General features: G+C 43.5%; 1 protein-coding gene across 3 annotated transcripts in view; it reads right to left on the bottom strand.

Annotated features, from left to right (window-relative positions):
- Positions 1-27670, bottom strand: part of PDE4B (phosphodiesterase 4B) — a 633414-nt gene that overhangs the window by 136707 nt on the left and 469037 nt on the right. For all 3 annotated transcript variants that reach the window (XM_072649760.1, XM_072649761.1, XM_072649762.1), the window contains 4 exons: positions 25611-25805; positions 17758-17794; positions 17565-17635; positions 11471-11520 (listed from right to left, as the gene is read on the bottom strand). In XM_072649760.1, the coding sequence (XP_072505861.1) occupies positions 11471-11520; positions 17565-17635; positions 17758-17794; positions 25611-25805 (353 nt within the window). The remainder of the gene's footprint in view (positions 1-11470; positions 11521-17564; positions 17636-17757; positions 17795-25610; positions 25806-27670) is intronic.

Below are 27670 nucleotides of genomic sequence, written 5' to 3'. Positions count from 1 at the left end.
GCATGCATAATTCCATCAACAGTAGGAAGGAAGGAAGGGAAGGAGGGAGGAAAAGAAAGGGAAAGAAAGAAAAGAAAAGAAAAGAGAAGGCGGTTGAGATCCATGCTGGCTACAGAATTCACTTTTCTCTGGCTCTTTCCCTTGCTCAGTGCTGCAACCAGACCTGATGGCTGGCTTTACATTAAAAAAAAAAAAAAAAAAAAAAAGGAGGAAAAAAGCACACGTGTCTGTATCTAGGTCCCTGGCAGGGATGTGCCTTTGGGAGGGCCAGCAATCTATTTAATGGCTCCATTGACGTCAATGGCATAACTGAAATACTCCCGAGCCTGCCGGCTTCCAGCCTTCTCCTTCCAAGGGGGTGGGTTGTGTTTGTCAGTTTCAGGAAAACACGAGATGGAGTGGCGCCTGGATCGGACCTCTCCCTCCTCTGCCAGACTGCCAGGGAGGACTGGGCTGGGGCTGGGGGTCGTCCCTCCACACCCAACCAGGGCAGCTCCATCCCAGGGCCACGTCCAACTCTTGACATTGATTTCAGGCTGGTTCGGAGGCTTCGAACCAGAGAGGGCTTTATTTTTGGCACTATTTGCCTGAGGGGTAGCACTGTAACTGTTCGTGCTTATTGAGTTCAAGCTCAGTTTCTAAGGAGACCTTGCGTTTAAGTTTAGACATGCGTGTAATAATGGTAAATCTACAGAAAGGCTGCACAGGGTTGAGAGCCAGGCCTCTCTGTAGGTCAGAGATCAGCCTCCGACCCTCTTAGGGGTCATCCATCTAGCCCACCCTCTTATTTACAGAGAAGGAAACTGAGGCCCACAGAGTCAGTGTTTGCCCAGGGTCAAGCGGGCGGTAAATGGTCGTTCCCTGCTATCATGCTGTTCTGCAAAGAAAGCAGGGAGTAATATTTCAATTCAAAATTTCATAGCCTGAAGAATCAGTCTTAGGTTCCTAAGCAGCTCCTAAAAGTCACAGCTCAACCCTCTCATTTTACAGATGAGTAGACTGAGGCCTAGAGAGCGTAGGAGGAAAACCCAAAACAAAACACTGGATTTTGAGTCAGGAGCCCTGGGGTCTTGGATCTTGTCACTGAGGTACTCCCTAAATGTTGCTAACTATATCACTTCAGGCCTCTGAGCCTGAGTTTCCTCTGTCAAACTCATCAGGAAGAGGGCAGGAACACGAGTTTCTCTCAAGGGCTGTCTTTATACACTCCCTGGCAGCTCCAACAATTCTGCCAAGATCTCCTGCCAAGCAGGCATCACTACTGACGTTTATACAGCACTTTCAGGTTTACAAATTTATGCACATTTTTGTTTCATTTCAAGCATAACAACCCTTCCAGGGATGAGTGATTATTGTTCCTCTTTTACAAATGAGGAAACTGAGGTTTAGAAGAGACAACTGACTTGCTTGGGGGTCACATCACTAGGGAGTGTCAGAGTAAGGGAAGGGAATAAGCAGTTATAGAGTACCTACTATGATCCAGGCACTGTGCTGTGTGCTTTTACAAGTATCATATCATTGGATCCCCACAACAAATCTTTGAAGCATACTTTACAATTGAAGAAACTGAGGCAAGCTGAGGTAAAGTGACTTGCCCAGGGTCACACATCCAGGAAGTGTCTGAGGCTACATTTGAACTCAGGTCTTGCTGATACCAGACCCAGTGCTCTATCCATTGTCTCACCAGCTGCCAGGGCAACTGAAACCCAGGTCACTCCTGATGTTGAGCTCTCTACCTACTGCACAGCACTGCCTAATGATTATGCCCAGAAAACCGAGGGAGAAATGGTTTCCTCCTTTGACTCCCTTCCTGTGGCAGAAGCCATGGTCTTCCTCAGTAACAAACTTGTTTCTGTTTGTCAGTGTGTGTTGTAATCTGGCTTCAGAATTCTTGCTTCACTGGAGAAAGCAGGAGAAGGTTCCGCTTTTTTTTGTCAGGCTTCATTTCCAGTCACATGAGGTGGCCCAGCTGGGGGGCCCTCACCAAGTTCCCACAGTGCTTTCACAGCGTCCAAGAGGCCTCATCCCCCATCCCCAGGGACCCACCCGACGTCAAAGGGCTTTTACTCATCCCCAGTCTCTCTGCTCCACGGCATTCAGTTACCCAATCCTCCTCATTTACTCGATGTTTTAAACAGAGCTAGTTCCCTTGGCACACCCATACTAAGAAACCCCAAACAAAAAACATGGGACATTCAACATCGTGTAAAGGCTTGTGAAAAACCCATGCAAAATGAGCAGAAATGCAGAGGGAGGCTGAGAACACAGTCCCAGCCAAGGGAAATTCTGCTTTTTTATCAACTGTTAAAGAAATCATTCTTTTTCTCAGAATGCCCTTGGTGGACAATGAACTTGGATTTCCTCAAGAGTTCAGAAAAATCCCTCTAGTCTGCCACGTTTTTGTGCCAACATACTGTAATCGTTAACGGAAAACCCTGTCATTGATAGCAGCCCATTTCTGGGTACAGATGAGCCCTATTGGGCAATGTTCGGATCATGGCATATTTGGAGACCTCTAGGAAAGAAGCATGGATGGCTGGGGCCTGCCTTCGGCCTCTTTATCTTTTGGGGGAATGGTGGGACAAAATGGGGACAATTTTGTACTGTATTTGTCTGTCTCAAAAGTGCTGCCACTACCTGGATCCTTACAAAATGACCTCTTTGCCTATCAAAGAAAGTGTCTCCCATGTGCTTCTGACAAAGACAGAGGGTCAACGTTGAACAGGATGAGAGAGCTGACTAGAATCTGCAGAGCTCCATCTCTTTAGCCACAGTGTGCTCCCAGGGATTGCCAAATGACTGACTGTATCCCCTCCAGGGATGGGAGGATGAACTGTTGGAAGAGAACTCCAAAAAGCCAAACTTATAGGTGACCCAAGAGGAATGGAAATATAGGTGGAAGAAATGAGCGGACTGGGGCATTTTATTGACTTTAATGTATTTTTTTTGTTTTTTTATATTGTAGTCTTTCCCCAAAACTGGACACCCTTCAAATCAGCCTATCATAGAAAGGCATCTGACCAAGTGACAATTCTTTCAGGGCATGCAGCATTCTGCTCCTGTTGGCCCCCAGTTCTTTACGATAGGGAGCAAGTCTGTTTTAGCTTCTGTTTTCTGGGCCTACAATTTGATATGCAGTGACTTTTCCCTCCTTTGTCTTTTTGCTCTTATTTTCTCTTGCATTGGTATACTAGGGTAGAATGTACTAAGGACAGAGGCAGTGAGGATTTGCTGGACCACCCGAGTTCAAATCCTGCCCTCGTTCACTAGCTGTAAGCCACTTAACTGCTGCCTTCAGTTTCCTCACTGTAAAATGGGATAATAATGGTACCTGTCTCCCAGGGTTGTTACTGGATGGTATCTGTGAGGTGCTCTACAAATCTTAAAATGCCATGCTAGCTATTATTAGTCACTGTGTTAATGGAAGAGCCCCCAGAGGTCACTTTGTCCAAACCTTCATGTTTAGAAGGGAAGAACCTTAAGATGTGAGCCGGGGAATGACCTGCCCAAAATCACATAGTTAACGTGGGGCTGAGCTGGTGTTTAGAACCAGATTCTTTGACTCCAAGTCCAGAGCTTTTCCCAGTATACCCCACATCTCTCTGTGCCTTCTTTATTCTGTACCACCTCACAGATGTCTTCAATCTTTGAATTTTTTGGATTCATTCATTCTCATCCTTTCCTTCCTTCCTTCCTTCCTTCCTTCCTTCCTTCCTTCCTTCCTTCCTTCCTTCCTGTCTTTTTATTTTTAATTCATGAAATAAAACAAGCATTTCCATAACATAGTATAATAAAAAAAGGTGATTGCACACAAAGCTGCACATCTACAACTTGCTATTTCTTTAAAATATATAAGAAAGTTATCATGCAAATTTCTTTTTTCCCCTTTTTTCTCCCTCCCCCTTTTCTTTCTTCAGAGTATCATTCATTAGCCACAATGGATTTAACTATTCCCTGCTAAAGCATTTCCCCAAGGATGACTTGAGTATAAGAAATTTCATGAATATTCTACAGGAAATGAGTGAACTCATGACTGTAACTCTTACAAATTGGTAAAAACAAATGGTCATTCCTTCAGTCTTTCATGCCTACTGCTTCCCTCACTCACCCTCTTTCTGTTTTCTTCCTTTCCTCCAACTTTAGGCTCCTTCTTTAGGCTCCAGTAAATCTCTTTCACTCTCTTTTCTCAAACCAAGAGCAGCAACGCCTGTGTGACCTTGTGTCAGAGCAGGCCCACTTGGGGCATGGAGAATAACTGAAGTGTGTCTAGATGAAAAACTTTAGCGAGGCTTAGTCTCCTATGGCCAACCCCTTCTTCACCTACAGTCTGGAACCCAGAGCCCAGACCTCAGCCACCAGAACCAGTTATGAGTTCAGTGGGTTTGACTTTGATTTCTAGCCATTTTCTGTAAGATTCTGCTAAAGAGATGGCTTGGAAACACTGGGAAGGGGTTTCACATGTAGCACAAAAGACCATTCAGAGCTTCAGGCTTCAGGTAAACAATTACTCTACTAAACACATTCCCAGTGACCCTTGGGTAAAAGCAGCCTCCAGGCTACATGGAGTTTTGTAAAAGCAGAAAGCCAGGAAGTGCCAAGGGGGTCTCCAAAGCCTCTTGCTTAATACACAGAGCTGTCCTCGTATAATCTTTTGCCCAAAAGGCCCATAAAATATTTCAGATCAATCCACTTCCATGTCGGTTGGTTAGTTGTTGTCCTTTGTGCTTGAAGACCAAAATGACATCACTAAGTTGGGTTACTTCCATGTAAAGTTCACTTAAATTACCCAAGTTCTATATCAAACACAGTGTCCTGGCACACAACAGCCCAGGGGGTGGGGAAAATAGTTAACTTGAGCTGGTTAATACCATATCATCCTTGCCCACATCAATCATTAGAAAAGGAAGCATTGATCACTCAGAGCCAGTAAGGATTGGTCAAGAACAGGTCATGTCAGACTATCTTCATTTGCTTTCTTTTGATAGAGATAACTAGACTAGTATTGGTGGAATACTGCCAAGATAGTAAACCTAGATTTTTGGTAAAGCACTTGCTCAAAGTGTCTTTGGCTATTCTTACCGTCAAGATGGATTCCTTTCAAGTCTGGTTTGGACCAGAGGGCTCCTGAGTTTCCTTCTAACTCAGCTTCTGTGAGAGTTGTACATTAGGTGGTTTTAGGTATATTTGGAACTAGATAAATGACTGAATAATCCTTAACAGATTGATATCAACTTAGAGGTAGGCATATCATGGAGGGTGCCGGGAGGTACACTCTTCACTCTTTGCTACTTAACATTTTTGTCAATGATGTGGACTAAGGCAAAGATGACAGGCTTTTCCAATAGACAGACGGCAGGCATAGCATCAGGAGGGATATCTAATAAAGTGAGCATTAGAATCAGGCTCTGAAAAAACACTCTCAAAAGGCTAGAACAAAGGGTCAGATCCAATAATGTGAAAGCTGATAAATGTGAAATCATAAACCTGGAGTACAAAATCAAAGTCACAAGTAAAAGACTGGGGGAGGGGTCAGGGCATGACCAAATGACCATTCCTATGGAAGAGATCTCAGGGATTTTAGTGAATGGACAGTTCAGTGTGAATCAAAAGTATGTCATGGCAGCCAAAAATGCCAATTGGATTTTGGGGGGCAGTAACAGACAATGCCCAGAATGAAGCAGAACTCTTATCTGCCTTGGTCAGACTATAGCTGTAGTACCATCTGGTGAATATACATTCACCATACAAACTAAGCTAAAGAGTCCAGAGGGTGACCAATATGATGAAAGGCCTGGAAACCAGGCCAAACAAATCAATGGGAAATATTATCTTGAAGATGAGACAGTAGAGGCAGGACATAAAACTTTCTTCCTCCCTCTGAAAGGCTGCCATGGGGAAGAGGGATTAGCTTTCTTCTGCTTGGCCCCCAAAAGAGGAACCAGGAGCAATGGGTAAGAGTTGTATAGGGGCAGGTTGAGGTTTGATGTCAGGAAATGCTTCCCAATGAAGAAAGCCAGGCTGTTGTGGGGTCTTAAGTGAGGATTCAATCGTAGGAGCTCTTATAAAGGCAACTTCTAACTAAGGATTGGAGAAGGGCCCTTCTAAAGATGAGATTCCAAGGTTTTATGACCAAAGACTAGGGATAAGCATAGCATGATTCTCCCTGAATTCATACTACACATCCATCTTGTTGCTAAGTGTTTTCATCACAATCTCCACAACCTCCCTGGAATCCAACCCCTGCTCTCTGCCCACTACACTCACCTAGTTCAGACCCTTCTCATGTCTCCCCCTGGATGATTTCAATAGCCTCCTTATGGAGTTCCCTGCCTCAAATATCTCCCCACTCAAAGCCATCCTCCACTCAGCTGCCAAAAGGATCTTCCTAAAGTGCAGGTGTGACCATGTCCCCCCTACTCAGTAAGCCTCCTATTACCTCTAGGATCAAATGCAAAATCCTCAGTTTGATTTGCAAAGACCTTCATTATCCAGTCCTCTCCTCCGCTTCCAGTTGTCTTAAGCATTGTTCTCCACCATTTACTCTACAGTACAGTTACACTGGTCTCCTGGCTGTTCCTCAAACAAGTCTCAGGGCATTTTCTCTGCTGTCCCCCTGCCTGGAATGCTCTCCCTCCCTGTCTCTCCCTCCTGGCTTCCTTCAAGTCCCAGCTAAAATCTTCATGCCTTTGCTGTCTTGATTATTTCAGATTTATCCCATGTATTGTTTTCCACCTCCTACCCCCGACCATCCTGACCTTGAGGTCAACCTCCTCTATAGACTTTCTTTGCACGTGGTCGTTGGCATGTTGTTTGCCTATCAGACTGCTTGTGAGCAGTAATTGCTTTGCTTTCATTTATGTTCCAGATCATTATGTTTGGCATACAGTAGAAGCTTCATAAATGTTTACTGGCTGACTGCCTCCAACCTACATGCCTCCTAATTTCCACCTCCATTTCTTTTTCTTGATCAGTCCCATCGGTCCTTGCAGTTTTTGGCACTGCAAGCCAATTCTGCATCCTGTACACTCATCCTCGTTAGCTCCAGAATCATCCCCCTCTCCTGGTTCTGCTCCCACCTCTCTTAACTGTTCATTCTTTGTTTCCTCCTTGGCTCTTCATCCTCTTCCCAACCCCTTAATGTGGATTTTTCCTGCCTCCCCTTTTCCTTTCTCTGTCCTCTATCCTCTGATGATCTCATTCGCTCCCATGACTTCAACTCCCACCTACAGAAAGATGACTCCCCAGCTCTATATCTCAATATCTCTAGCCCTAATCTCTCTCCTGGGTTCAAGATGTGAATCTTTAGCCCCTCACAGGGTCTCAAGTCAATTAGTTCACAGCAATATAGTATTTAGAACTGTACAGAAACTTAGACATCCCTTAGTCCAGTCATTTAGCTCAGAACTGAGTTTCCAAGAGGGAAAACACTTGGACAAGGTCCTCCAGGTAGAGAGGAGGATGAGACAGGCAACATCTGCTCTGTGACTTACTGTTTCAGACTTTGGGGAGGTCAATTCATCTTTGCTACTTCCTCTGTAACACAAGGGATTTGAAGCAGGTTGCCTCTGAGTTCCCTTTCAAATCTAAATTTATGCCTGCCAGATTCCAGCCAAGCCACTTTTTCCTGATTTCCCAAACCATGTTCACTTTGACCCCAGTGAGTATCAGAGCCAGGTCCTATGACTCTAAACCCAGTGCCCTTTCTACTACTTTATGTTAATGATCAATGGGAAAGGGCAAACATGCCAGTTGAGCTCTCATTTCTGACAATTAACTTTTCAAATGAATCATGGATAAAGAATAATCCAAAAGAAAGAGCAATGGCTCTTGGTTCTGAGGATGGACGGTCAAATCCCACCTAGATATCATTTACTAACTGTGAGTTTGGGTGAGTCACTTTCCCTCCCTGTGGCTCAGTTTCCTCAACTGTAAAATAAGGGGCTTGGACCAGATGGCCTCAGATTTTTTTCTAGGCTTACATCTATGATCTTTGCTTCACTGAGTATTAAACACCTCTTTATGAGGATTTCATTCCTCTTGGTCCATATCTGTATATTGATCAACTGACCATATCAATCAATTACGTCTCCTGGTGGCATCTTCATGATCAAAATAATGAAGGGGCTGAACTAAGTGTCTTGATTTCCATATTTCTTCCCATCCTGTTTCCTGTATATAAGGAAGTGTTACAGAATCCCAAGGAACTCATTCCATGAATTGGGAAAGAACTTCAAAAAGAAATTAAGGTTTTTCAATATGGGCATTTAAAACACACACACACACACACACACACACACACACACACACACACACACACGTACCCTCCAAGAAAAGCCCAATCTCTGTGATTTGAACAGACTCCTTTGCAAATCACAGCCTAACTCCCAATTCATAAAAGGATGATCCAAAACCATCTGAGACACTCTTGGATCCACCTTCAAAGTATGCCTTTCAATGCTTCTTTGTCATAGACTGATAGATATTAAAAGGACAGGAAAAATCTGCCTGGTGCATATAAGCTGATAATAAGAGCAAAACACAGGATGTATTTATTCTCCTTCCTCTTCTGCCTGTGGTTAAACGTGAAGGAGATTCTGAAACCTATAATTACGTAATAATTGGTATCGCCACAAAAAGGCCAGTTCCTTTTTAAAAATTTTCTTTCTAAACCCCTTAATTGGTATTATAGCTGCTTTACCACCCTGCCTTGCAGACATCACCACTAGGTTTGCCAGCTGCCAAGGTGCATTTACTGTGCCAAGAAATGCAGAATCGTTTTTCCAAAGGCAGTGCTGGCTCCAAGATGGGTTGTTAATAGCCATACATTTCATATTTCTCCTGATTATGTGTCAGTATTAATGACAAAACCATGAAAATACAGTGGAGATGGTCTGATTGACGTCAGAAGCACCTTGATGAATCCAACGGGTCAAAATCAGAGTGCCAATGTCTCGCTGCCCCGCCAACATCATGACATGCCAGCGGTTTCCATATGCTTTTCTTTGATCTTTAAGGCTACAGCACCAGTTATTTTCAGAAAACACTCTATAGAGATTCTTTGGATGGAGCGTCTGAAGAAAATAATACTTCGAATACCCCTGGTTTTTGAAGTGTTCAGATAAAGAACTTTTCAGTTCCTTTGATTTCATATCAGATGGCTAGATAGGTAATCACCTTTCCTCTCCTCTTTCTTCCATTCTTTCTCTCCCCCTCCCTCTACCCCTTCTCTCTTTCTTTTCCTCTTCTCTCTCCTTTCTTCTTCTCTCTGTCTTTCTCTTTCTTTTTTGTCTGTGTCCCTTTTCTCTTCTCTTTGTCTCTGTCCTTTCTGTCTCTGTGTTTGTCTCTCTCTCCCCCGGCCTTCCATCTCTCTCTTATTACACACACACACACACACACACACACACACACACACACACACACACACACACACACACACCACACATTATCATATTTTTTTTTAGCTATTAAAAGTTGGGTGACATTTTGTCTTCACTACCAGTCCCTAGAGGGTGGGATCTATTTCTTTCCATTTTGCACTCCCAGTACATAGCATAATTCCTTGTACAACTACAAATTCATCTCTGATTTTCCTGATGTATCCACTCCCTCCAGTGTTACATATCTCAATCCATCCATTTTTGATTCTTGCTTATGTGGTCTTCTCATAAGTTCTCCTTGGGGGCTTTGCTCAAAGCACAGAAGGTTTTCCTCAAAGGTTTCTGGATGTTCAGAGGATAGCAATGACAGAAAGTCGCCGCCCTTCTGGATGACTTTGAAAAAGTCAAGAACTCTGACAAATGCAGAGACTAACCACGATTCCAGCACATAATGGTGAAGCCTGTTGCTCACCTCCTGACAGAGGGATTCAAGATATACCGTGAGACAAATACCCTTGGACTAGGTTAATATGGAAATCCTCTCTGCATGAGCCTGCCTCTTTGTCACGAGGCTTTTGACTTTCTTTTTATCTTTTCAATGATGGAGGGGCTGGGTAAAATAAATTTCTCTTAATTAAAAACCTTAAAGGTGATTAAAAATGAGATATGGTCTGTTCATCAGCTACTTGTATTCTTGTCACATGCCCAGGCCATCTTCCTTTTGGATCAGCTACTTCTTTGGTGACATTCTTTGTGGGTAACATGATGGCCTCCTTGTGCCCAACATGGGCATCGCCCTTGCTCACCTCATTCCCTCTATCCCTTCCTGTCTTCTCCAGCACACGTCCTGACTATCATCCCACAAGATTCCCTCCTGGAGGACATGGTCAGGCCTATGCTTTAGGAATTTTTAAAAATCAATCCAATTATTTATTTTTTTAAAAAATTGCCTCCCTGGGTCCCTATAAGGACCAAATGACACAACATTTGTAGAGTGCTTTGTAAATTTTAAAGCGCTACATAAATGCCATTATTATTGTTGCTGTCATGATTCCCTGGAGATCAGTTTCCTCAACTGGAAAATGAGAAAGTTGGACTTAACGGCTCCTAAGGCGGCTGCTTGCTCTAAATCCATGCATCTATAATCTCTCCTATGTTTTCTCTCAAATTCATGAATTCTACAGAAGACAGTCTTGGAATTTGGGGCCAAAAACCTCCATCCAATAAAAGACATCAGACAATCCAACAAAGAAATCCCCAGTGACTAGCACAGTAGGTTGAGTTTACATTTTAATGCTCCAGTATATCTATAGAGCTTTCAATGGTACCGATTGCAATTCATTCACTATTTAGCACCAGCTATATGCCAGGTATTGTATGGGTACTAGCTATGCAAATATAAAAATGAAAGTAAGCCTTGCTCTCCAAGGGCTCACATTCAACTGGTTCCATTTTACTTTGAGAAGATACTTCACTGTGGATCATATGCAACTTAAGGAGAAGAGGACAGGTGTTTGCAAGACACCTTTGTAGACAAATTGGAGTGACTCCAAGAGAGATGATCTATCACCCAGAGAGAGACTTTGGCTTCACGCTTGGGGAGGAGGCAGGTCTGGGTGGTAGCTGGCAGTCCATGGGTTGGATCCAGGCAAAAGGGACCTAACAAATGTGGCAGAGCCTAAGGAGCCAGGACCCTCCAGGCCACACGGGGATCCATGGAGCCAGGCTTTTGATGTTAACTCTTTGAGTTCATTTGGACCCAATCAGCTGAGGTCAGGGTCTGAGATAAATGCAGCTGAGCCTCACTCCCCCATCCTAGATACACCTTGTTCTTAGAAGTCTTATTGCAAATCTATCAATTTCTGACAGGTCAGCACATGTGGATGGGCAAGCCCCCTTGCAACTCCTTGGATTGGATTTTACAAAAAAAAACATAAGGAACAAACACCTTCTACCTTTGGAAACAATCCCCAGGGGTCATAGTTTGGGTGACAAATTCAGGTTTGAAGACAAAAATTTTGCATCTATACAGATTCTGAACAAGGGGACCACATTCATAAAACTGTCCACCAAGTCTGAGCAGTGCATCCTACCTTGGAGATTAACTCTGGAGACAGGAGGCTGGGTAGCAGCTGGAGACCTCCTGTGGGAGAAGAGAGAGAGAGAGAGAGAGAGAGAGAGAGAGAAGGAGAAGATGGAGAGGGGAGAGAGAGAAAGAGAGAGAGAGACAGAGAGAGAGAGAGAGACAGAGACAGAGACAGAGATACAGAGAGAAAGAAAGAAACAGAGACACAGAGACAGAGAGAGAGAGAGAGAGAGAGAGAGAGAGAGAGAGAGAGAGAGAGAGAGAGAGAGAGAGAGAGAGAGAGAGAGAGAGAGAGAGAGAGAGGATTCATTAATTTGCAGCCACAAAGGCAACCTAGCTCAAAAGGTAGCAATGGAGCTTCTGAGAAGGCTCATTTAGCTGACTCTCCCATGACCATTAAAGTGATTTTATATGCACAGTTGGACACAATGTGAGTGTCGGAAGCCAAACTGTTGTAATACAAGGCAAAGGCCCTCTGTAATTTTCTCGCTATCTCCAGGTCCTGGAATTTCCCTATATACTACTTAAGGAACCTCAGACTTTCCAGGAAGGAAGTCATTTACTCTAGTTCCCCGGCCAGCCTTGTTCCTGGCTTCCCCTCACCTCTTGATTTTTTTTTTGTTGTTGTTGCTGTTTTTTTCCTTATCCAAGGAGGGGGCCTCAGGAGATTTCCAGGCTTACTCAGGAATTGTTATGTTGAATTAAATCTCCACAGTCATCTCTTCCGGTAAGATCCTAGAATGTCAGGCCTGAAAGGAACCTTGGTATAGCTCTTCTGGCAAGCAGTGAAGTGATATGGAAAGACCACTGGATTTAGAGTCAGGGGTCCTGGGTTCAGGTCTCACTTCTGTCTGATCTTGAGCATGTCACTTAACCTGTAGGAACCTCAGTTTCCTCTTGTGCAAAATGAAAGTTCTTTTTTAAAAAAGTCAATATGGTCTCTGAGGTCCTCAGCTCTAAATCTTTCCAGGTAACTTGACCTCTCTGGGCTTCATTTTCCAAGATAATTTCTGAGATCCCTTCCAATTTGAGTTTTAAGTCATTTTTATCTCTCTGGGCCCCAGTTCCCTCATCTATAAAAATGAAGGGTTTAGACAAAATGACCTTTAAGGTCTCTTTCAACTCTAAGTGCAACTAAGTCACTTGACTTTTCTGTGTCTCAGTTTCCTCATCTGTAAGTGAGAGAGTTGGACCACCTGGCCTCCAAGAATTCTTTTCAGTGTTAGATTTGTGTTCCTCGGAACCATTTCAAGGTTTGCGAAGCAATTTCCTCAAAACAACCCTACGAGTAAGGAACTGATGCAAGAGTTCTCTTGGAGGAGGCCCATTTTCCAGATGAGGCAAGAGTTCCAGTGAAGGAGAATGACTGACCAGGATCACTCCCTGACTCTCCCTGCGGGGCATAATTCAAACCCTAGACAAGCAGTTTCAGACTTAGCATTCATTCTTCCACACCATATGGAAGAGGTCACTCTAGCCCACTCTGCTGCCATATAGTCTAGGACAATTATACCCAGAGTGGAGAAGACTCTTCTTGGTCATATCACTAATCAGCACCAGATTTGGGACTCCTGACTCCCAGGCTTTCATTCCTTCACACCATGACATTAATTATCCTTATTGTATGTGTGAAATAATCAAGGCTCATTTGAATAAAAAATGAGAAAGATACAATAGCATGTGCTTGCATCACCAGGTGCTGAGGTATCTGGTCTGAACCCTCAGCATATTTCACAATTGCTATGGTCAGATTTTCTGGCTCCCAAACTTCGCCTTCATTATCATTAATGTTAGCAGTCACAATCATAGGAACGCTTTTTTCAAAAGCCAGATAAGTGATTTCATTGACCCAGGGGGCTTCCATTCAGGAAACCTCATCAATATCAGTCAGCACCTGTGCTGCAACTTACAATCTTAGAGAATTGCCAGGGAATTTGGGAGGGAAGTGACTAGCCCAGGATCACACAGCCAGGATGAGTCTGAGTTAGGACTTAAAGAGGTAGTATAAGTCACTGAAAAGAACCCCTGATAAGAACAAAAAACCCCTGGGTTTGAGCCCTGGTTCCATTTTTCATTAGGCCTGTGGAATGGTGGGGAAGTCACATGATATGTCTGTCCCTCAGTTTTCTTAGCTGTAAAATGGAGATAAATACTTTCATTACCTGGCTCACAGGCCTGTTGAACACAGGTAACAAATCTCTGCAGATGTGAGCTACTTTTATGATTGGAAGCATTTGAAATGCAGATTCCAGCTAGCATTTTGAGGGGAGTGGATGTGTCCCCTTCCACTATGATTATAGGAACAGTTTGAATTTGGTTATTCTAATTTTCCAAATGAGGAGAATGGGGCCTGGAAGGGATGAGCAACGAATGCCCCCAAGGTCATGAAGCAGAATAAGGACCCAGAGGAAGGTCAGTAAAATGCAAAAACCATTGCAAATAATCCAGTCATCTGGTGCAGAGATCAAACCCAGCTCAGAGTGGAGGCCTCTCTGAATCCCTAAATTCATGCCTAATAAAAGGGGTGCCCCTTAAAGGGTTCTGAGTGGACACACACCTTCTTCAAAGCAAGATCCATTCTCATAGGAGGTGTATTGTCTCTCATGGACCGTGAGGGGGTTTTGTACTTGATGAGTCGGGTATGAGTGGACAATGGGACGCTTGTGGTCTACCCTGGTCAATGTAGTTTGTTTGCCCAAGGTGTTCAACTTCTGGACAGGAAGTCATTTACATATGGCAATTGGGGGAAGTGACAGATGTTAGGTGATGATGAAGAAGATACAGATGACGTCAATGACACCAGGATCAGGAAAAAATAATTGTTCCCAATCCACAAGGGAGCACTGGAAAGATGACTAGACCTGGAGGCAGAAAATCAAGGCTTGAACTCTAGCAAGAGCAATGGATTTAGGGCTGGAGAACTTCCTTGCCACTTGTACCTTTGGATAAATGGATCTACCTGACTTTGTGCGGGTTCCTGAACCTACCTGCCTCAGTTTACCCATCTGTAAAATGAAGATGTTGATGGGTCTGGTTTCTAAGGTCCCTTCCAGTTTTTAAATCTATGACTGGCTTTGTTGCTCACTAGCAAGGTGCTCATGGAAAAAGTGGTAATGTGGAAAGAGGCGTCGACTCTGATGTCAGAAGACGGGTTCAAATCCAGCCTAATGTGTTAACTTGAATGAGTCTCTAGTTGTCATAGGGCTCAGTTACCTCTGTTCTAAAATGCAGATGATGACACTCTCTTCTTTCCACTTTTATTATGAGAAAAGAATGATAAACTTTAAAAGCATTCCAGAGATGGGAATTATCATTGATATTTCATCATTACAGGGAGTAGGCTCCAAGTGTGGGAAGCCCTGCCGGTCCCAGAACGTCCTCATTCTAAAGCTCTTCAGCTTAGACCCCAAAGGTCTGGAGCCCCCAAAGGGCAAGTGTCAGAAGTGAAACCTGAACACAGGCCCTTGTGAGGTTATGCTGAGGCCAGCCCTCTACCCACTTCACCATGTGGATGATGGCAATTGTTGTTCAGTAAGAATATTAGTATAATGCAGAGATAAATAGACTTAGTGTCAGGGAAGACCCCGCTTCAAATCCGCCTCCCGTACCTACTCATTTGTTGGCTCTTTGCTAAGGCTTTGACAGACTGTATCTATCCTTTCTAGACTCGGTTTCACCATCTACAAAACAGGGCTTGTGATTTTGGTAGTGTCTCACAGAGATGATAGGAGGTTCAAAAAAAGTCATCTAAATATGGAAAGAACTTTAAGTGCTACAGAAATACTGGTTATCACTTTATCATCATCAAGGCCAAGAATCACAAAGCGGCCCTATGCATGTTGCTTTGAGCCTTATAAGCATTTTTCTTCAAACCACACAGAGCCTGGCCTGTAGGAAGGGCTAATAAATGCTTGTTGATTGACTGACTGATGCCGCCCAGGCCAACCCCCTAATTTTGAAGATAAGCAGGTTGGCCATCACAGGTAGACAGTAGAGGAGTAGGAAGAAGGCACCTGAGTTCAAATCCAGCTTTGCCACTTGGTAGCTGTGTAACCTTGGGTAAATGACTAGCTTTCTCTCGGCCTCAGTTTCTGCCTCTATTGAGGAGGGACTGGGGAGGTTAGTTGACCTCTACGACCCTTTTCAGCTTTAAATCTGATTCCATCAGTTTAAGAGTATTGCTTTTTTTCCCCAGAAGGATTATGTGCCTTTAGATTAAAGCATCTCAACACAGTCATATTAAATCATTTGTCATCATTCGGCCCTCTTCTCCCGCACCATAAGTGATGGTGGGCAGAGGTCAGAGCAGAAGGAGTTCTTGTTTCCAGCGCTGCCTTTGATTTTTCAGGTCTCAGTGAGGCATCCACCCACCTGGTCTCTATGGTGTAATGAAGCTGGGGGGAGGGGGAAATAATTGAACTGAACAAGCAACCAGGGCTGCACACCATGTCTTTAGAACCCCCTCTCCCTTCCTCTCTACCATTGCCCCAAGGGTCTTTAAAAAAAGTGTATCTGAACTTGAAACCCAGAAGAAAAAACAGCTGATCAAGGCTTGCACCTGGACATATTTCACTGGAAGAGAACCAGAAAAGAGCTGGGGATTTTTCACTCTGTGGGTGGTAAAATCCAGGATGATGGTGGCCTGATTTCCTATAGTGTGAACTATCAGTTATGGTGAGCGAAGAGAGGCTACTTTGTGTCTTCCTTCAGAATTATTGGTTAAAAAAAAAAGAAATATATAGTTCCCTGGGATTTCTTCCTTTCTCCAATAAAATCTCCATTTGATACATTTCATGAAGTTTGATTCAATCCAACTAAACAAGCATTTATTCAGCACCTAGTTGCTATGCCATAGTACAGAGTGCAGGGCCTGGAGTCAGGAAGACTCATCTCCCTGAGTTCAAATCCAGCCTCAGACACTTAGGAGTTATGGGATGCTGGGCATTTGATCATGTTGGCTGCTTCCAATGGTAAGTCCTGTGAGTATTTATAATTCTGATAGAAGGCAGGAACTGTTCCATCACTGTCTTGTATCTAAAGTGCCTGTCGCAGTGTTTAATAAGTACTTGGGACCGCAGTGGAAAGGGCATTGACTTTGGAGTTGGAGGGGCTGGGTTCAAATTCCTCTTTTGTCATTCAGTCGTTTCAATTGTGTCCAACTCTCTGACCCCATTTGGGGTTTTCTTGGCAGAGATACTGGACTTGTTTGCTATTTCCTTCTCCAGCTCACTTTAAAGATAAGGAAACTGAGGCAAACAGGGTGAAATGACTTGCCCAGGGTCACACATTTAATAATTGTCTGAGGCCAGGTTGGAACTCATGAAGATGAACCTTTCTGATTCCAGGCATGGCACTCTGTGCACTATCCACTATGGCACCACCTAGCTGCCCAATCCCTCAGTTGGGCTGTGTGTTGTATCAGGAAATTCACCTAACTTCCAAGTGTGGTACGGTGGAAAGAGCGGTTGGTATGGAGTCAAAGGACTTGGGTTCCAATCTTGCCTCTGACTTTTACTGCTTGTATGACCTAGGACTCCTTTTCCAGCCTGTTTCCTTTCTTGGAAAATGAGCAGGGTTGAACTTGATGTGTGTTCCAATCTGAACTATGATACAGGCCGCCATCTTGTGGCTCAGCTGTGAAAGGCACATCCAATTGTATCAGCCAACGTTCAACAATACTCTTGGATTCAGAGATGGGAGATCTTAATCCAAATTCCTTATCTTAAAACAGAGGAAACGGAGGCCTGAAGAAATGATCTTAGCTACTCCAGACTACACAGGAAATAAACAACAAAACTGACATTCCAACACAGGTCAAACCAAGGGCCATGAGGAAACACACTTTTATAAAGCCCCTACTCTGTGCTAGGCACATACTAAGCACTTTACAAATATTATCTCAGCTGATAATAGGACCATAAATTAAAGGCTAGAAGTGAACTTAAGTGCCACCCCCTTCATTTTAAAGGTGAGGAAACTGAGACCCAGTAGGTAAGGATGGGAGCATCCAGGAAAATGACAGCCAGGATTTGCACCCAGGTTCTCTGGCTCCAAGTGCAACAAAAGGCCCTGTCTAAATTCACAAAATCAACTGGACTTACTTGTTGGCTGCCCCGTGCAGATTGGTCAGGAGGGTGAAGTTATTTCTCACACTTCGCAAGCTGGCAAGGACCTAGAAAGGGGATTAGTGTAAAGGGTCAGAAATTTAAAAATGACAACATGACGCTATGAGGGGTGTGGTGCATGCAGGAAAAAGAGATGTCTGTACAAGTAGGGGTCGAGTCTCATACCCACCTGGGCAAAAGGTGTTACGATCAGGTCGTCACCATGTCTAGAGAGAAAGAAGAGAGAAAAGGAAGGCATTAAAAATGATTCTCAACACTAAAATTTCATGGTAGTAAACACACTGACCCTTGCATGGTACAGGGGGATAACTGGGCTGTAACTAGGACTGGACACTTGGGGCTTTGCCTCAGGGTATGACATTTTGGAGGACACCAGCAGCACCAGCCCAGGGTCTGCCTCTTCCTCCCTTTCTTCCCTAGTTTTTCAGCAGTAGCCAAACCTTCAGCTAAGTAGAAACCTTGTGGATTATTGTGGGGGGCATCAGCAACATGCCAGGTAAACTCCCTGCCCCCTGCCTCAGGGACAAAAATGTTTAGCTTTAGCTTTGGAGAATACAAACGATCCCAACATTCCATCCTACTGGGAACCACATTAACAATAGTCGATGTAAATATGAAGATGCAGATCTCACCCCCAGAGAGGTAGAAATCATAGTGACTTCACTGCCCTGTCTTCGTATTCTCTCTACCAGGAAACCTACCAGGCTCATGGACATAGTAACTGACTTGGCCTCCTGAAATTCAGTACAACTGGTGAATTTTGTTGGCAGGAGCCAGAAAATGGAAAGGGAGGCTGCTCTCTCCTTCTCTTTTCCTTCCTCCTGATTCTCATCCTCCTCTGCCTTCTTCTCTCTCTCCCTCTCTTTCTCTTCCTCTCTCTCCCTTTCTCTTTCCCTCCTTCTGTCTTCTTCCCTTTCTCTCTCTTTTACTTATTCTGTCTACCTCCCCTTCTCTTTCTTCTCTCCTCTGTCTCTGTCTCTCTCTCTCTCTCTCTCTCTCTCTTGGGCATACAGGGTACAGCCCTGGAAAAAAGGCCTCACGGTCTGGGGAAAGGTTAATTTTGAGTTTCCTGGCTTTTACCGAACCCAACGGCAGCCTCAGGTTGCTGTCTGGGAATCCCATCACTTTTGTTCTGAATGTGACTTAAAAAGTGTTCAGTGGAAGCCTGCCCACCATCTTGAGTCTTTTAGACAAAAACTTAGAATGTTTTTCTGCAAATGCATAGTTAGGAAAGGTAAAACATAGACTTAGATGCTTTCAGAAGTGTTTTTCTTAATTGGTGCATGCTTGGCTAAGTCTTCTTAGGTCACTATCCAGCAAAACTTCAACTTAGATCTTCGGAAGTCATGAGACTTCTGAGAAAGGACTAGTCTAAAATTTGTATCAGTATACATCTGTGTGAATCATGAAAGCAACCTGGCAATCATGAAGGCTTCTCTCCCCTTTTTTTCCTTCTTTCTCTTTGGCCTTTCCATTTCATTCTCCCTCCTCCTAAAGAAACCTCTTCTCTCTTGATTTTTTTTTTTTCTTGGACTTTTTTCCCTGCTATACAGGACTTGACTGTCTTCCTGTAGCCTTCATACGAAGAGGAAAGATGAAATCATTCAGTCAACTGACATTTACTAAACATTGTTAGGAGTTAAAACATAAAGACATAAATGAAACAGCCCCTGCCCTCCAGAAGCTTGTAGCCAGTTGGAGAGTCAGCATGTATATACAGACATAAGTCTAGACAAAATAAAAACAAGGTGACCCTTGGGAGTTTTTTGTGTCATTGTTGAGTCATTTCAGGCCTGTCTGACTCTCTGTGACCCCATTTGGGGTTTTCTTGGCAGAGATACTGGAGTGGCTTGCCACCTCCTTCTTCAGCTCATTGTACAGATGAGGAAACTGAGACAAACAGAGATAAGGGACTTGCCCAGGGTCACACAGCTAGGAAGTGTCTGGAGCTGGATTTGAACACAAGGAGGTGATTCTTTGTGGCTCTAGGCCCAGCGCTCTGTGCACTATGGCACCCCCTAGCAGCCCAGCATTAGGAGGAGGCACCAGAAGAGTCAGAGAAAGTTTCATGTAGGAGGCAATATCTGAATGAAGTGGGTCTTCACAGAGGTGAAGCTGAGTTGAAGGCACTTTGGGCAGCCTGTGTAAACGCATGGAGTGCTGTGTGAAGAGCAGGAAGAGGAAGAAATCACCAAAAATGGAAGTGTACACAGGAATGTCAGAGGCCATCTGGAACATTTCCAGCATGGAAGGATGGCTGGCTTTGGAGTTGGGCTCCATTCGTGGGGCTGCTTCTTACTCCCCTTGTCACTCTGGCCAAGTCACTTCAAATTGGCCCTGAATATGCTCATCTGGAGTGGAAAAGGTTTGTTGTCATAGGACCTGAGTTCAAATCCTGACCACACTTCCTACCTGTGCAACCTTGGGCAAGTCATTATTAACCTCTTTGGGCCTCAATCTATTAAAGGGATTTCACTGAAAAAGATGAAATGAACAGGGATAAATGTAAAACTTGAGATCCCAAATACAATACAGGGGAGGCAAGCCTAGACAGTAGTTGGTCTATAAAAGATCTGGGGATTTTAGTGGACCTCAGGCTCATTAGGAGCCAACAGCGTGAAGCAGGACCTTCAAAAGTTCAGGGATGTCAATGGACTTCCAGACAAGCATTGTGCCCAGGCCTGGGAAGTGAATGGTCCTCATGTACCCTGGCCTGGCTAGACCATGTCTGGGAACCTCCTTGTCCTTACCTTTACCACTGTGTTTTGGGAAGGGCTGTGTACCAGGTGAGTGAGTGAGCAGAGGAGGCAGTCTGGACATCCCACTGAATGGGAGAAATTAGGGCTATTAATTCTGGAGAAGAGAGAACCCATCAAAAGGAAAAGGCACCATATTGAAGGATCTGAATGGCCATCCCTTCAGAAAGGGCCTAGCTTTGTACTGCTTCACAATGTGAGGGCAGAAGTGGGAGAGACGAGCTCCAGTGACTCAAAGAGAGCTTTCCAACTGATGGGAGGGAAAGCTCCCTGACTGTTAGCATCATCTGCAACAAGGCAAAGCTTGGCATGGGCTACCTCAGGAAGGAGCAGCATCTCCTCCACTGAAGGTTTCGGCTCATCTGCCAGGTAGATTATGGAAGAGAAGTCTGTTCAGTTATAGGGGCTATCACTAAAACCCCTGCCCAATCACTGCCTATTGATTCTATATTTATTTGTGAACATGTATCCCCACCCTGCCATGGAAGCTGACTGAGGGGAGGGGCCATTTCATTTTTATTTTCCTATCCCTAACATCTGGTACAATCCCTGACACACTGAAAATCATTTGTTGGTTGGTTGACATGATTCACATCAGGTAACAGAAATGAAAGCTATTTATAAACTGCAAGGTGCTTTATTAAGGTATTATCTTTGTAAGCTGCACTCTGAATGCAAATATCTTAGCTGTTTATTTTGGATAAAATATAAAATTAAATGTAAAGTTGATTTTGAATTTAATACAAAAATATAAAATTTAATCAGTTTATTTTAAATTGACCCATGTCTGACCATTCTTCCACAAACCACTTCTGAAATGGCTGGAACGAGGTGGTTGGAAACCTGCTGGAACAGTGCATGAGCGCCATCTGGTGCCCCAGGCCATGTGGATGACTCATCTCCCTCCTCCTGGTCTTTGAACAGGCTGCTTGCTCCCCATGCCTGGTATTCACTTCTTTCCTCATTGTTTCCTAGGAGATGCTGCTTCCTACAGTGTCTGAGATCCCTAGTGGTTAACATTCTCCTTTCTCACATGACTCTGTATAGATCTTGCATCCTATAGTAGAATGCAAAGTCCTCAAGGATCAGGATTTTCTTCTGGTCTTTGCACACAGTTCCTAGCACACAGTGGGCACTTCACATGTTTATTAAGCCATTTAATTTAATTGAACCACCATACTGTAAACAAATAGAGCCACTGGCAGACCCAGCAATAAGATGGGTCTAAATTAAATATCACCATTACCTTTGTCAAGATTTCATTCATCACCAGTTCCTCTTTTTCTTTTTCTCTTCATGGTGTAGCCTTAGCTAGGATGCTCAGAAAACTGTCTGGCTTCAAGATAGCCATGGACTCTGTTCATAGGAGCATAGATTTTAGAGCTGGGGCTTTAGAAATTAGTGAGTCCAATCTTCTCATTTTATATGGGAGGAAACTGAGGTGCAAAGAGGAACCCAGAAAGTAAGTGGACAAGGGGGAGTTTAAAGTCAGCTCTCAGACTCCCAGTCCAGAGCTCCTTAAACTAGTCCCACATGGGATCTGGGTCTCTCATCTCCCTTCAGCAGTAAAGCTTTCCTAATCCAAGTCTCATCTCAGATAGACAGAGAATTAGCAGAAATAGTAACCAAAAGATTCTTAGGATGGGTTACATAACTCAAGTGAGGGATGCAACCTAGAGAGAAAGCAGGGGGAGCTGGGTTCGAATTTCACCTTTGACACTAGCTCTATGTCCTTTTTATAGGTCACATTTTTGTGGGTTTCAGTTTCATCTGTAAAGTGGGAATCCCTGGGACACCTTCTCCATAGGGCTGTCGTGGTGCTCAGATGAGAAGATGCTGGGCACATGTTTTGACCATTTTAAAAGTTCTAATACTGATGTCAGTTTCTGAGTACAATTGGAAAGGTGGGCTTTGGTCTCCAAAATGCCTTTTGGTTAAGCTCCTACTAAGTGCCAGACATTGTACTTTGTACTAGGGATACAAAGGCTGACAACTTTCCACAGCTCTGCCTCACTTACATCCAATTCACCTACAAGTCAAGACATCACTGGTCCTCTTTGAAAATGAAGGGTAAACAATCACAAAAACATGAAACAGTCCTTGTCTTCGAAGAACTTATGTTCCATTGGAAGGAAACCACATCTTATGATGTAGTGGACAAAATGCTGGATTTGGAATCAGGAAAAGCGGGGTTCCAAGTCTGCTGTATGATTTAGCTGTATGACCCTGGCAAAGTCATATAATCACCATGTATCTCAGTTTCCTCATCTGGAAAGTAGGTGGTACACTGCAAAAAAATTTGGATTTGGAGGCTGGAGTTCAAATCTGCCCTCAGACACTAGCTGTGGGACCCTGGGAAAGTCCCTTAGCCACTTTCAGCCTCAGTTTTCAGATGTGTAAGGATAGCAACAGCACCTATCTCCCAGGGTTGTTGTGAGCATAGAGTAAGGAAAGGCTTTGCAAACCTGAGAGGGCTGTATCAATTCTATCATTATTACTGTTGTTTATAAATGAGGTCAAACTTTAGTAGCCTCTAAGGTCCATTCCAGCTTCAAACCTGTGATTCTCAATGCACATAAGAGATTCAAAATAGATGCAAAGCAAAAAGATGATGGGTTTGTGAAGGCTTTCCTCATACTAGGTCTTTAAAGAAGTGAAAACAAGGCTTATTGTCCCTATTATTCAGAGGAGGAATTATCTCCGATCACACAGATACTATTTGGCATAGAATAGATTTGAACCCAAGTGTCTGGGTGTCAAATATCATGTCTTGTATTTATCTCCCAGAGACGTTAAGATATGTGGGGTCTACAGCAGGTGATTGCATGGATAAATGCAGGAATGAATACGTAAGCAAACTTGAGGGTGGGGAACAACATAGTGATATACTCATCTGATTCATTCTATTGTCTGTCCTAGTAAAGGTACTAGAGTCGTAATGAAAGGGAGAGGAAAGGAAGGAATCTGCAGCAGGAGATGATGCTGGGAGCGGAGGAGGACGTCAGCGTGGATTCCACAGGACCCCTGGTGAAGACACTTTTCTTTCTCTTGGGGGATAAGTGGCAGGCTAACAGGGTAAGGAAATGAAATGTGTGTTCAGATGTGCCTGATGTCCTTTTGTATTGTTGTTTATTTGTTTATCTCTAGGAAGCGTTGTCCTGGAGATGGAAATCACGAGTAAATAACAGTAATTTAAGAAACCATTCGTGATACATGCACACACATAAATCTATATGTGAATATGTGTATTATGGAAGGGTTTTTTTTACATATACACAGACATACACATATACATATATGTATATATTTTGTCTTAGTACAGTTTTAAACTATTAAAACTAGCAATATAAACACACATGCACATGTACATATTAATAGACACATATCTTTAATAGCTTAAAACTGCTTTTTTGGATGTGTGTGTGTGTGTGTGTGTGTTTTACAAGGCAAAGGAAGCCACTTAATATTTCTGAGCGAAACATTTCTACAAATAATAGTCATTTGTTATTCTGTAAGGGATATAGAAAAAAGGCTTGGGATATTGTGAGAGTAGGCAGGAAGACCTGTAAGATAGATACTGAAATAATCCAGGTGGGCAGTAATAAAGACATATATTCAGGAGGTTGTCCTACGAGGGCTGTGCTGTTTCAGAGATATCAGTGATTGCCTGCTGACTGACTGGCCCTGAGAAGTGACATGTCCAGTGCATGTGAACATGAGAGAACTGACAAAAATAATTCAAGCTTATGAACCCAGGACATCATGTAAATGGTGGGGTTGCCCATAGAAACAATAAAATCAGCCGAAGAAGCAGGGGTGTGTGTGTGTGTGTGTTGGGGGTAGATATTATTTTAGGATGTCCTGAACTGAGGTTATAAGTTGTTTAAGGGAGAAATGTCCTATAAATCGTCAGTGATCTGAGATTGTAACTCAGGATGGCAAAACTACATGTGGGAGTTCTTGGCATAGATGAAGCCATGTGAGTGAAAGAGATTGTCAACAGAGATAGTACAGACTTTAATGGTCATTCACAGTAATTCAGAGAAACTGAGGTGTGGCTGTGGATGATTCTTACAGAACCCTTTGGGGATATCCTTTACAGGCTAACATTTAGAACAGGAAGAGATGTTTGAGGTCATCTGAAGTCCAACCACTTATGAATAGGATCTTAGATTTAGAGATAGAGTACATATTAGAGACCATCAAGACCAATTCTCTTATTTTACAGATGAGGAAACTGAGGCAAAGAGAGGTTAAGTCATATATTGAACAAGTGTTTGAATCAGGATTGGAAGCCAGGTCTTGCTGGGTTCCAGATTTGGTACACTTCATTTGAAGGCAACATGGGGAAATGGACTGACAAGGTATGACTTCACCAACGTCATGCTGGTAATGGCAAGGCTAAGATTGGAAATCAGCATTCTTTCCATTGTACCTCATGGTTTTCTCAGCCTTTGCCTTTGGCATTCCTATCCATTTTGTGAAACCCTTCTAGGAATCAAAGAAGACCCAGTAGAATTTTTCCTCTTTGGGATTAAAGTTAGTCCCTGCTGTTTTTATACATGCAATGTTTTTAAATTATGCAACCAAAAACTTTACATGTGTGCCCAGAAAGCTTTTAACTCATGGACTATGGCATTCAATGTTATTTGGATTCTGAAATTAGATTAAACTAGAAACACAACCCAGTGGTTGTTCCTTAAATGAAAATCAGAGACCTCTAATTAATCAAAGGAAAATGGAAACACTTGACTATAGCTAATTAATAGGACTCCACAAGTGGAGTTTCATAAAGCAAATATCTTAACAAATGAGCATTACTGGAAGATTCAAGAGAGGGAGAGAGTTCTGCTCCCCCTCCCCTCCCTGCTTCGACTGCACCAGGATGTTCTGCCAGAAGGAAAACCCAGGTGCCTGACTAGCTGCTCTCCCTTCTCACCAGGACTCTTAATAAGCAGAAAATCCAACTATCATTTAAGAGCTTTTAAAAGTACCTTAAGACCCCTGTTGTCTAAACAATTCAGGGAATAAAACTGAAAGTACTCATTACCCTAATTCCTACCCACACCCTAAGCATGCCATATTGTTAATGGCTTTGACAACACATGTCTTGTGTTCCCAGTGCTCAGCAATGTTCCTGAGGGCCTGAAAATATTCACAGCATTTTCCTGTATTCATTTTCATGCTTTGCTGATCCCAGGTGAAAAGGGAACGAGGAGTTGTTTAGAGTTTTGTTTTAAATGGGGTCAGTAAAGCTTATACTTACTGTTCGCTTGGGAGAGAAGAGTTCCTAGACATAGCCTTTGGTGAGAGGTCATAATCACTGTCTGACCTATAGAGGAATGATTCTCGACGCTGGCTGTGCCCCGGGAAGGTGGTGTGTAACACAAGCCCAGAGGAAGAGCTGGCCTGTGGATCCAGGGGGCTTCGACCTGGGGATGGGCCATTTTCCACATCGAAACTGGAAAAGGAAACAGAGAAATTGAGTCACTTGTCACCCTTGTGACTTGTCACCCTCGTCAGTGACTTGGGCATTTAAGTACCATCAGACATTATCACAATGGTGCCCGTTTCCTGGTCACCAGGCTTTAATTGGTAGGTGAACCACCCTCACAGCCTTATAGTGGGAGGTGGGTGGCTAGAAATTGAAGTCAGCTAATTACTACTGCTGTCAGTCAAGAAACTGACAAACAAAAATTGAAGTTTTGACTATTTGCCAGACATATGCTAAACATCAGGTGTAAGGAGGAAAAAATACTGGCCCATTACATTCTAATGGGGGAGATAATAGACAAATAACTGTGTCTAGAAGAGATTTCAAGGGCAATTTCAAGAGTAAGGCTCTGGGGAAAATGGGGAAACCAGAAAAGGCATCCTGCAGAAGGGGGAATTTCAGCTGAGTCATGAAGGAAGTCAGGAAAGCTCATGGGTAGAGGTGGAAAGAGGGAATGTTTTCCAGGTATGGGGTACAGTCAATGCAAAGGCACAGTGCCCGGAGATAGAGAGTCATATGTGAGAAATAGCACATAAAACAGTCAGTCAACAAACCTTTATGAAGCACCTAAGTACTTAGGTACTGTGCTAAGGGGCAAAAGGCAGACCCAGCCCTCAAGGAGCTCCCAATCTAATGGGAGAGAAAACAAGAAATCAAATAGGTACAAATGAACTACACACAGTTGAATTAAGAGTGTTTGGGAAAGGCTCCCTGCAGAGGATGGATTAGGGCTATTAGGGCTTGATTAAGATCTTACTCTTTTTAATTCCAATGCTTTCCCTCTTTTAATTATTTTCTATTTATCCTGTATAGGGCTTGCTTTGTATATATTTGCTTGCATATTCTCTCCCCCATTAGACTATAAGCTACTTGAAGGCAGGGACTGGCTTTCACCTCTTTCTGTAACCCTAATACTTAGCACGCAGTGCTTAATAAATGTTTACTAAATTGAACAGAACTTGAGTCTGGGAGACCAGTTGGAAGGTTATTGGAATAATCCAGGCAGGTGGGAATGAAGACTGCAGAGGGAATGGCTGGGTGAGTAAAGAGAAGGGGCCATATACAGGGGAAGCTGCAGAGATCCAAGTGATCGGACTTGCAGTGCAGATCAGGAGTCACACTTTCCTTCATTCACCTATAAGCACATTTCATAAGAACCAGCAGATAGGCCACCTATACATCATGTCATCACACTGATAATATCCTAGTCTGGTCATACAAAGTGCTTGCCAAGACCAGTCACCCCATGGTTCTGGCCTCTCCTTTTCTGATGTGAGCTGCATCTCTGTTTTTTTCCAGGCTAGTGACTGAAGGTGGGATTCACCTGTTGCTGGTAATCTTGGGAAAGAACTACCATGTCCTCTACCTTTGCCTGAGGGCAAAGGTGAACTTGTGTTCCTGGCATCAGCATTTGAGGGACAGGATCAATCAACCAATGAGCATTGATTAAGTATCTACTATGTGCCATGCATTGTGCCAGAGGAGGGGACAGTCTCTCCCCATCAATATCCTTCCATTCTATCATGACCTTAAAAACTAATCCAACCCTCTCATTTTGTAAATGAGAAACTGAGTCCCAGTTGGGGATGGCGGGTTGGGTGATCACTTACTGGGTATATTGTAGTAGGGATTCCTTTCTGGCATGGGTTGAACCAGAAAGGTCTATTACAACTCTTAAAATCTGTAATTCTGTGAATAAATGGTTTCACAGTAGCAAACGGGAGAAGTCAAATTTGAATCCACTTCCTCTGACTCTAAATGCAGTGCTCTTCCCTTTGTATATCCATGGAATCACTGGCAGGTCATTGGTCTATGACAAACTACATGGTTTT

This window comes from Notamacropus eugenii, chromosome 2 (assembly GCF_028372415.1).
Source record: "Notamacropus eugenii isolate mMacEug1 chromosome 2, mMacEug1.pri_v2, whole genome shotgun sequence".
Taxonomy (NCBI): Eukaryota; Metazoa; Chordata; class Mammalia; order Diprotodontia; family Macropodidae; genus Notamacropus; species Notamacropus eugenii.
Note: the sequence above shows the minus strand (reverse complement) of the source record. Positions and strands in the feature narration are given on the sequence as shown.